The following is a 12389-nucleotide window of genomic DNA, read 5'->3' as shown; positions in this document are numbered from 1 at the left end:
TTTCTCAGAAATTTTTATGGTTTAATTTGAAAACATTAACAATATTTTACCAATAAAATAATAAATACATAGGAATTTACAAAAATTAACAAATTTATTATTTTTCCAAAATTAGTAACATACCACCCATGCTACTGTGAACCATCTGTTCTTATTTTAATATTATATATTTTAAAAATTACAAATTTATTTTAAAAATTATTTTTGATTTAAAAGATAATCTATATTTCTCCTTTGCCGTCAAATTTTCTCACTTTGAAGTTATATATATATTTGTAATTGAGTTGTTGCCATGAAAAAAAATGCTAACGACACTCGATTATGAGTAAATTTTCGTTTTGATCACTTAATTAAAAAATTACAATTTAATCACTAAACTTTTCAAAATTAATTTTATTGTCACCGACTATTAATTGACACTTTTTAATTGATATAGTAACAATTTTAGTTTGCACTTTGAATTTTATATTATTACCCTTTAAAATATATAACCATATTCAATCTTAACTATTTTATAAATAAATGCATTTCATTATCACACTTTTTGACTCGATGATTTAACTTTTTTTCTTTATTTTGTTTTTAATTTGTTATTAAATTTACCCTGCAAAAATTCACAAATTCCTACACTCAATTAATTCAACTTACTTAAATATTTTTAAAGAAAATTCGACTAGATTAAAAATTATTCGAAATCTTCATTACATTCCTAGTTGTGGGTTGTTGGTACATTTAGAAGACCAGAAATGAGGTGATTTAAACCCCAAATGTGCATAGTGTTGCTTAGTTAGGAAAACTTAACACTCGACTATATGAGTGGCTGGAATAGACCAAAAGGTAAGTTAAAGTTTTATTACTGAATCAATAGGCTTATTTTTGTTAAAACTTGCGTAAGAATTAAATTTAAGTTAGATATCCAAAGACAAGAATTGAATCAAAAATTAACAAAATTTCAAGGAAATGATTCAAAACTAAAACCTCTCACACACTACCCACAACACTTAACCACTAAACTAGAACAAATTACTTGACAAAAATTAACAAATCAGGAACTCAAATTTTCGGGATGTTACACCAGATCTTTTAGCCTTATTAAATCCTCATATCTACAATTATTTTGTATAACAAGTGCATGAGAAAAATCATCAAATTTTGAAGGAAAATATGCATAAAAATTAAATATTTTTTTTATCTCAAGTATAGTATTATAATCAAATACATCACTATTTATAACAAGAAATATATAAGCAACACTAATTTAAACATAGTCAATGAATATGCAATTAGAGTTCGTATTCCTTTTCTTAAGATCAAAAGACATAATCTTTAGACACCCCACATTTTCATACATTTTAAGTTAGAAAAATAATCTTTAAAACATAGTGTGTTTTATCATTATCATATAAGGAATCTAACACGCACAAATAATATGCAAATAATTTTAGTATATTTGAATGTATTTTAATACCTTAATTTTATTTCAATTACACGGCAACATATACTCACAAATCTCATTATTAACATGTCAAATGAGATCATGATATAAACAATCGTGCAAGAATATATACTAGGCATTATCATTAATAATTTCTAAAATCAAACAATAAATAATATATAATTACAAAAGTCTTTTCTCACAAAAATATATTTTTAGTCATCCTGATCTTGTCACAATCGAAGGAAACTTTTACTTCAACTTTTTCTAATAATCCAGTGAAAACCAAATTGGTTTGAAGATTAGGAATATGAAGCACCTCACTTAGGCTAAGGTACTTTACTTACCACTAATGTGTCAAGTGGCATTACTGTCTATCCCTTACTCTCTCACATTAGTCAAAATATTAATTTGAGAAATAGCCACACAATTATATAATTTGCTTCGACCAAATTGACATTAGGCTTAACAAGATTATCATTCCTCCATTATTGATTTCTGCATAGAGTTATATAATGGTCCAGTTTGTCACCTCAATTGGATACTACAATAGTGAGCATAATTGAATAATAAACATCAGGTAATTTCCCACGAAAGAGAGGTGTTGTACATAACACTCTTAAGTACCAAGTTTTCCTAGCCAAAACTATTCCTTGATATGCACTTTCACACTATCACACATATTTCTAGTAACCAACTATGGATTTACCACATAAAATAATTTCCTTTTTTCTTCTTTTTTTCTCAAAATTTATTTTAGACTTGTTACCATGTATTCATCATAAATCACTTTTAAAAATAAATTCAACTTACACACACATATATATATATATTCAATTATATATAAACATGCAACTCAAACTAAATAAATTAAACTTACATATTCAATCGAATATGATTACATGGTAAAAAAGAAGTTCTTATTATTAAAAAACTGAACGTTGATAATGGCAATGTAGAAAGATCGCAAAGAAAAAAAATAGAACACAGATTTTACGTGGAAACCCTTTCGGGAAAAATCACGGGTAGAGGAAAAGAAAATTCACTAATGTCGAATTCGAATGATACAAGAGGAGTTTTGACTACATCTATTTATAAGTTGAAAGAAAAAACCTAATTCTAATCAATGTCAAATATATTATGCTAATAAATGCTAAATATATTATACTAATAAGTACTAAATCTTCTAGAAAGAAAATATATTTGTTTAACTTGACTTTCAAGCAATCTCTTAGAATTTGGGTCACAAAACTCTAACAATCTCCACCTTGACAAGCTCTCCACCTCTTCCACGAAACCCTTTAAGGGTATTCTTCAACAATGAACACCAACCAAGTCCAAGCGATGCTTGAACTTGGTTATAGGAAGTGACTTAGCCGTCATATCTACAGGATTATCATGGGTACTAACTTTGCTCACAACAATATCACCACGAGCAATAATATCACACACAAAATGATACCAAACGTCAATGTGATTTTTTCTCTCATGAAACATATGATCCTTCGTAAGAAACATAACACTCTGACTACCACAAAACACTGTACCGATCTGAAGGTTTTTACTGAGTTCACCAAAGAGTCCCTTTAACCAATTAGCTTCTTTACAAGCCTCAGTAATTACCATGTACTCAACTTCAATAGTAAACAAAGCAGCTGTAGTTTGTAAAGTGGTTTTCCAACTAATTGCGTAACCTCTAATAGTAAAGACATACCCAGTGAGAGATATTCTTTTATAAAGGTCTCTAGCAAAATTAGAAGCAACATACCCCATGATTCCATCTCTAGTTCTTCCGAACTATAAGCAAACATCATTAGTACTTCATAAGTATCTGAAAATCTACTAAACTGTTTTCCAATGTTCTTTACGAGAATTCGTCATGTATCTACTAACTCCACTAACTGCATATGATAAATCTGGATGTGAGCAAACCATAGCATACCTGAGAGATCCCATTGCACTAGAATATAGAACATGTGCCATGTAGTCATTCTCATCATTTGATTATGGAGGCAAAGTCGATGAAAGTCTAAAATAAGCTGCTAATAGAGTACTAACAGGCTTGGCATTCTGCATATTGAACTTGTGAAGAACTTTCTTAATGTACCATTTCTGACTTAGGTACAATTTACATGCTTTTCTATCTCTGAGAATCTTCATCCCAAGTATTTTCTTTGCTACTCCCAAATTTTTCATCTCAAATTCTTTACTAAGCCAGGCTTCGACCTTTCTTATCTCTCATTCATCTTTGGTTGCTATCAACATGTCATCAACATATAGGAGTAGATACACAAAAGAATCATCACTATTTGTTCTTAAAATAAACACAACAGTCAAAGCTGCTTCTTTTGAGATCATGAGTAGTCATAAAAGAATCAAACATCTTGTACCACTGCCTTGGTGACTATTTCAAGCCATAAAGGAACTTTTTCAACAAGCAAACATAGTCCTCCTTTTTTGAGACTATAAATAGTCCTCCTTTTTTGAGACTATAAAACACTCTGGTTGTTGCATATAAATATCTTCCTCAAGTTCTCCATGTAAGAACGTTGTTTTAACATCTAACTGCTCGAGCTCCAAATCATACATGACCATAATACCAAGAAAAGCTAGAATCGAATTCACAACTGGAGAAAACATATCTGTGAAGTCTACACCTAGAATTTGACTGTAACCTTTTGCAATCACCCTTGTTTCATGTCTAAGTTTTTTAATTCCTGGGGACCCTTCTTTCTTCTTGAACACCCATTTACAATGAAAAACCTTTTTACCCTTAGGAAGCTTCACTAGATCCCATGTTCTATTATTATGGAATGATTTCATCTCTTCCTGCATGACAAACATTCACTTTCCTGAATCTTCACAGCTAATTGCCTTAGAATAAGTAAATGGCTATTAATTTGTATCTATATCTTCAACCACGTTTAAAGCATAAGTAACTAGATCAACCTCAACGTACCTCTTTGGAGGTTTAATTTCTTTTCTAGGTCTATTCTTCACAATAGAATATTCTGGTGAAGAGGCAACTCTACTTTGAGTTTCTATACTAACGTGAGAAGTAGACTCTATTGTAGATTCTGGACCAATCAATAGCTCCACCTGCTTCACATGTGAGCTTGGGATTTAATGGTCTTTATTGGAAGAGTATGTAAGAGACAAGTTAGGCAACATAGCAATTTCATCAAAAATAACATCTCTGCTAATCACAGCTTTTCTATTTTCAGGACACTATAACATATATCCTTTAACACCAACCCTATAACCAAGAAAAACACGTTTAATGGATCTAGGTTTCAATTTCACATTATCAACATAAGCATACACAAGACACCCAAAAATCTTCAAATCAAAATAATTAGCAGGATTACCAGACCATACCTCTTATGGAGTCTTTTTCTCAATGGCAATGGACAGAGACTGATTAATCAAAAAATATGCAGTAGAGGCCGCTTTAGCCCAAAATGACTTCAGTAAACAAGCATTTGACAACATACATCGAACATTTTTCATGATTGTTCTATTCATCCATTATGCAACACCGTTTTGCTTTAGAGTATGATGAACTATCAAGTGTCTCACGATCCTTTTTGATTTGCATAATTCATCAAACTTATCAAAACAGAATTCCAAGTCATTATCTGTAAGGAGGTGTTTTATTTGTTTTCCTGTCTGCTTATCGATCATAGTTTTCCAAGCTTTAAACGTGGAAAAACACATCACTTTTGTGTTTCAGGAAGAATGCTTAAACCTTTCTGGAAAAATCATCAATGATCGTCAGCATATAATTAGTGCCACCTCTCGAAAGCACTCTAAATGGTCCCTAAAAATCAGAATAAATATAATCCAGCTTTCTCTTCGTGTTATGGATTCATCTGGTGAATCGAACTTTTTTTTCCCTAAAAATGCAATACTCACAAAACTTCAGTTTGCTAATGCCTTGTCCATCAAAAAGTTCTTTTTTGCTCAATTCTGCCACGTCGTTCTCATTCATATGCGTTAGACACATATGCCAAAGTTTAGTAACATCATCATTTGACAAGAAAGAGAAAGTGACGACTATATCACCAGTAACAGTTGAACCTTGCAAAACATATAACTTGTCAATATTTTTCTACCCTTTCATCACAATGAGAGAACCCTTGCTAATCTTCATAACCCTACTTCCAGTTGTCTACTTGTGCCCTTTTGAATAAAGAGTAATCAATGAAATAAAATTTCTCTTCAATTCTGGTACATGTCATACACCACTAAGTGTTCTGACGACTCCATTGAACATCTTAATTTCGATCGTGCCAATACTTGCGATTTTACATGAAACATTATTTCCCATAAAAATAACACCTTCAGACATTGTTTCATATGTTGTAAACCAATCCCGACTGGGACTCATATGAAAAGTGCAACCAGTATCAATGATTCACTCCTTACTCGCTTTAGGATTGTTGGCAGAAGTAACTAGGAGCTCACCATCGCTGTGGTATTCTACAACATCAACTTCACCAGATTGTTCTGGTTGTTTTCCCTTTTGATTCGTCGCCTCCATTTTGATCTTATTCTATAACTTATAACACTCAGATTTAATGTGCTCTTTCTTCTTGTAAAAGTTACAGGTTTTACCTCTGTTTGAAGATCGCGATCTACCCTTAGATTTACCGCGAGGATTTCATTATTGTGTCATCCCACGATTATCATCAGTATTTCATTATTGTCTCTTACGAACAATGAAACCCTCTCCTTGAGAGTCGGATCCAAACACAAGATGCTTTATCTTTCCATACGATGTTAAGGAAGCATATACTTCATCAATTGTGAGAGATTCGTGGCTATACAAAATCGTATCTCTAAAGATTGAATAAGACGAGGGAAAAAAATAAAATAGAATTAACCCTAAATCTTATTTATCATACTGAACCTCCATGGCCTTTGGGTCCGATAGAATTTATTTAAGCACGGTTAAGTGTTCGTACACAGATGTACATTTCTCCAAACAATGAGTATAAAGGCGTTGCTTCATATGCAACTTGCTAGTTAAGGTTTTCAACATGCATAGTTGTTGCAGCTTTGCCCATAATGTAGCAATAGTCTTCTCCTTCATTATATCCTGTAGAATTTCATTCGATAGATGCAGATGTAATTGTGTTAAAGCCTTTCGATCTTTATGTTTCTTCTCTTCCTCCATCAATGTTGAAGGCATCTTATCTAACCCTAGTAGGATATCCTTTAAATCTATCTGTACAAGAACTGTCTGCATCTTTATCTGCCACAACGAGAATCTGGTGTTGTAATCCAACAGCGGAATATCATCCTTCATTGTCGCCATTACCGTGATCAAGTCAAGCAACCCGAAAAGCTCTGAAATCAATCGGTTAAAAACTTGAACGTCGATAATGGCAACGTAGAAAGATCACTAAGAAAAAAAGAAAAATAGAACACACAGATTTTACATGGAAACCCTTTCGGGAAAAAAAACTACAGGTAGAGGAGAAGAAAATTCACTAATGTCGAATTCGAATGATATAAGAGGAATTTCGACTACATCTATTTATAGGTTGAAAAAACCTAATTCTAATCAATGTCAAATATATTATGCTAATCAATGCTAAATATATTATACTAATAAATACTAAATCTTCTAGAAAGATAATATATTTTATTTAACTTGACTTGACTTGCAAGGAATCTCTTAAAATTTGGGTCACACAATTCTAACATTTATAATAATTAGAAATGAATATCTAATTACTAAAACCTTAGTTTTTTTATATATGAAAAAACTCAAGGTTTGATCCAATTCATATTAAAGGTAAAACTAATAATAATCAAGTCCGAGTAAATTCACATTATTACTATATTAAGAATTTTATTAAATTTCAATTTAAGTTCATTATTTTTTAATAATAATAAAATAATTCATGCAACATAAAATAATGGGTTCATGCTTCATTCAAACTAGAGGTGATCATGGAAAAATTTCAACCTGCTTCCTAGGCCCGGGCCCAGCCCGGCCCGAAATATTGGCCTAAAATTTTGTCTAGACCCGGCTCGGGGAAAAAATACTAAGCCCGAGCCCGGCCCTTTTTTTATGATAGAAAAAAATGATTTTACCATTTTAGTAGCCTATATTTTTATAATTTTTAAAAGATTAAATTAACTTTTTTTATCATTTGAGGGACAAAGTGTAATTTTACCATTATTATTTTAAACTTTTATAAATTATAAAGAGTTAAAAAAACAATTTTTATTTTTATTTTAGAGTAGAACCCTTGCCCATGAAATATCGTATCAACAAATTTAACAATACTAATAATTAAAATTAAAATTTAAAATTTGAAATATAAAAATTAAAAATTTTAAAATTAAAATAAAAAAAGGGAGGAGGGAAGGGCTTAGGGAAATGGGAAATGGGGAGGGGGAAATGTGAATTTTTTTTAAATATATATTTATTATATTCGGGCCGGACCCGGGCCAAAAATATTTTGCCAAAAGCCCGGCCTATTTTCTAAACGGGCTTCATTTTTTGTCCAGACCCAAATTTCAGACCTACATTTTTACCCGAACCCTCCCATATTTCGGGCCGACCCGGCCCATGATCACCTCTAATTCAAACAATCAATCATAAAAAAAAATACTTTATATGCTATCAATATTTTATTTTTCTAAAATTAAACTTATTTTAGTACTCTTACCCCATTTATTGATGTGTAGGAATCTGAACAATAAGAATATTGAAATTATTGGGATATGTGTAACAAGACAACAGTTAAAAGTAAACACACGATACTATGCATGCCAAAAATAGAAAATATTTGATAAAGCAAGACCAAATTGGGGCCTTATGTCACATGCAAGGGGAAATTGACCCATTTGAACAAAATTAAGCTATTATGCTCAACTCTTGTGCGCATGTGCCCTTGCTCTTATCTTGGCTCTTATAAGCTTATAGTCAACCAACACTATATAAATATCATTTAATAAGTGTATCTAAAGGATGTGAAATATATGTAATTCTTTAAAATATATAAAAACTTCGAACAAAGGCTAGAGAAAATTTAAGGCCAAACTATCGAAATATGATTAGATTGGCAAGCTACACATCTTTCTATGAGCCTAAAAAGGTCAAAGAAGCAATAAAGAATAGGATCCAAGCCATGCAAGAAGAGCTTAACCAATTTGATAGAAATGATGTGCGACAATCTGTTCCAAAACCAACAGATTGCAATGTGATAGGAATAAAATGGACCTTCACAAACAAGATAAATGAACTTGAGAATATATATTACCAAGAGTAAAGCATTGCTTTTGGCTTAAGAATACACACAAGTGGATGGTATTGGTAATGCAAAAGATTGTTGTAAGTAGATATATCCCACATTGATTAAGTACAAGTTATTAAAAAAATTTTATATAGCTCTACTTCTTACTCCTATTGAATAATTGGGCCATATATCTTTTACACCTTTTAAGTTTTAAGCGGGATCGAACTCCAAAACTTTTATAGAAATTAATCCTGATTTCCTTGAGAATAGCAATGCTAATTTTGCTTCAGTGGCAAGGCTCGAAGCTATTAGATTGTTTCTGAAAATTGCAACTAATTTTGACATTAGTAAATAACTTGGGAGGTTTGGAAAAGTATTACCCCCACGTGTAATGATTCCCTATTTGAGTATTTGTAAATTATTTATAGTCTCAACATCTGTTAAACAACATATAGAAAAATTATATTATTGCAGAATAAGGACAATGAATTAAAGCCTAAACAAAAACTTTCAAAAATTATTAAAATCATGAATAATTTCGAATCAAATGCCATTTAAACTGAGGCGGTGGTGTGCTAATGGTATTACCCAAGATTTTATGAATTTCAATTAATTCCATTCCATTTATTTTTTTTATAAAAGATGAAATTTTTTATTAGCGTCAATTTTGTGAGAATTGGCCGATTTTAGAGAGAGAGGGGTGAAAATATACTTAGGGTGGGTTTGGATAGATGATTGGGTACGGTGCGGTGCGTTTAGCTTACTTTTTGTCTCACGCTATAGTATCGTTGCAGTATCTAATCTCACTGCCACCGCTGTTTTTACACTAACCGCAAGTAAACGCACCGCCCATCCAAACTCACCCTTAACTAGGCACAATTTCACTTGGAAAGTGCAGACATGCTTTCACCCTCTCTCTGCAAAATCAATTTATTTCGATAAATATTTCAAAATTCTTACTCAAAGCCAGCTTCTTCTTTTTTTAAGTAATATAATCCATATTCTTTATTTTTGTTGACAGGGACAAAATGCATTTATGTTTCTTTAATTTAATGCTAAGATTCAAACTCGATATATCTAACTTTCCCCGAAAAGATATTGTAAACAATTCATGAGGGTAGTCAAGATTTTTCATAAATATAAGATTACACATAATACAAAATAGAAAAGAAGATGAAGAAATGAAAGTAATTGAATTAAGTCCCAAAATTTTACTGGAACAAAATGGAGAAAAGCAAGTGATATTGTGGATAGCAGATTCCGAGTTCAACAATCATAAACTTGTGTTCTATGATATCAATGACTTCCCTAAATCTGAACTGCAAATGGTTTTCAATTGAAATGAATAAATTCTATAACAACTCAAATAGAATGATCGATGAAATCATCCATACTGTTAAATTTCAACCTTAATTCCCTCACCTCATTTTCATTTTCATTTCCATCAACAACAAATTTCAATAACTCCACAGCCTTAGCCTTCCCTTTGGGACTTCCATTCTCACCCACCTCTCTAATCACATCCATTACTTTAACCCCCATTTCTCTTACTTCTTTCCTCCCCCGTTCGCCGCCGCACCGGGCCAAGTTCAGCAGCGCACCCACCGCGTTTTCCCTCATTCTTGTACTTGCCGCCGTCTTTTCATCCAACAAATCACCCAATACCTCCAACCCACCCGCTTTCCTCATTGCTTCTTCGCTCTCTTCGCATCCCGCGATCTGCGCCAGCACCGCCGTCGCATCCTCCACGATCCCCTTCCTAGCATCCCTAACTATCAATGACATCAAAGCTGGAACCGCTCCCAGACCCACCAAGCTCGCCCGATTCAACTGGTAAAGCGCGATCCCGAACAACGCTTTCAACGCGTCCTTAATCGAACGAGCCGGCGCGTGTTCATCACCGATGATCGACAACAGCGTGTAAAGGATATCGCGTTTCGACCCGATTATCGGACGGGAAGACTCGTCAGCGATTAGTATGCTGTGAAGCGTGGCGGCGCACGACTGAACCGCCCCCTGTGAAGCCGAATTGCTCAGAGCGTGAGATAACGCATCGAGGAGACCCCGTGTGGACATGAGAGAATCGCGCGAAGTAATCGACAAGTTCAATAAAGTAGCGGCGGCGTTTTCTTGTATTGCCGGAGAAGAAGAGTAAAGGGTCTCGGAAAGGTAAGGAACGGCGCCGGCGTCGGCTATTAACGGTCGGCTCTCCGGATCCTGCCTGGAAATCAGTCGTAATTCGGCCAAAGCTTCGTTTCGGGTCCGTTCGGAAACTGAACTTAGTTTAGCTACAAGGTTTCGAGCTGTTCGTCGCTTATCCTCCATTGATTTGTGTTTGGTGTTTTCTTTTTTTCTTTTTTCTTTTTTGGGGGGGGGGGGGGGAGTGTTGGGATAAGATCAGAAGAGAATTTAAATCAGAAGAGGGATTGTTTTGACTTAGTGGAGATGATGGAGATGGTATTTATTGGTTCAAGTTGCAGTTATTAATGGAGTTCTCGACTATTTTATGACATTTCTTAAAAATAATATTTATTGGAAAAGATCTAATGTTTGAATGATATCTGGACTGGTGACGGCGGATAATTGAATGTTTTAAACAGGATTGTATTTGGAAGAATAAATTTTGGTTTTTTGAAGGTATACATTGTTTACTATGTATATTATTAAAATATTTTATGTTTTTATATATTTATTTTTAAGATTTAGTGTTTTTATTTGTCATAAATTTATGTATTTTACAAAATAGTTAAACTTAAATTTTAAAATTTAAAAGGTAAACCGATTAAATTCTTAAAAATAAAAGTATAAGAATTAATTTTAATTTTATAAAGAATACATGGATTTATGAACTATTTTAATATATTTTTATTTTTTTATTTTTTTAATTTTAGAAATTTTAGTGCCAACTCAAATGCTAGCAGCTCAATTTACTAGGTCAACTTTTGATATTAGTCATGTACGGAAGTTCTGGATATAGTCTCAATTCAACAATTTGATATTTTAGTTGTTATATATATTTGTTTTAAATACAATTTCAATTCAAACATCTGTCATTAAATACTTTAAGTAAAAATCAAGTGTGAATGTAGAAATTTTTAAGGGTCTAGAATTGAATTTTAATTTTTTAATACATCAAAGTGTAATTTTATCAATTATCTTGTATTAACTTATAATTTCATCAATTTTGAAGGGACTAAATAAAATATTTTCATTTTTATGGATAAAGTGCAATTTTAACATATACAATATATAAGCTTCTAATTTTGTATTTTATAAAGTGACTAAAAAGCAATTTCTTTTTTTCCTTTGGGGGAGCCCTTGCTTGCCCTTTTGTATCCACCTTTGACTAAAATTATGCAACTCTTTTGCGAGTATCACCTGAAAACAAACAAGTTGATATGACAATACACATTTGATAATAAGTTTGTCACATAAAGTTTTGGAAAATAGTAAAATTTAACTTAACAAATTTAATGGGAATATTAGCCAAAAATGCAGAAAAAAATAAATTTTTAAAATAGGTTTTTTTTAATTAGAAAAATAGGTCGTTTTCAAAGAGAGAGTGTGAAAACACGTTTAGCTGGACATTTTTTCTACACAATCAGCAGGAAAACGTGCCCAACTGGACGTGTTTTCCTTTCTCCCTCATTAGGCAATTTTTTTCTTTAGGGCCTTTTCTTAGGGTTAGGTTAGTTAAG

General features: G+C 32.3%; 1 protein-coding gene across 1 annotated transcript; it reads right to left on the bottom strand.

Annotated features, from left to right (window-relative positions):
* Positions 1–9865: 9865 nt before the first annotated feature.
* On the bottom strand, positions 9866–11231 carry LOC105778318 (U-box domain-containing protein 4). The gene has a single exon (XM_012602004.2). It carries the CDS (start codon positions 11014–11016, stop codon positions 10054–10056), a length of 963 nt encoding a protein of 320 aa, XP_012457458.2. The 5' UTR covers positions 11017–11231; the 3' UTR covers positions 9866–10053.
* Positions 11232–12389: the final 1158 nt, after the last annotated feature.

Source organism: Gossypium raimondii, chromosome 10, assembly GCF_025698545.1.
Source record: "Gossypium raimondii isolate GPD5lz chromosome 10, ASM2569854v1, whole genome shotgun sequence".
Classification (NCBI taxonomy): domain Eukaryota; kingdom Viridiplantae; phylum Streptophyta; class Magnoliopsida; order Malvales; family Malvaceae; genus Gossypium; species Gossypium raimondii.
The sequence above is the reverse complement of the archived record's forward strand: the minus strand, read 5'-3'. Positions and strand labels throughout refer to the sequence as shown.

What these genes read in the sequence shown, in the direction of transcription:
- LOC105778318 (XM_012602004.2), bottom strand. Translation starts at nt 11,016, where the DNA reads ATGGAGGATAAGCGACGAACAGCTCGAAACCTTGTAGCTAAACTAAGT.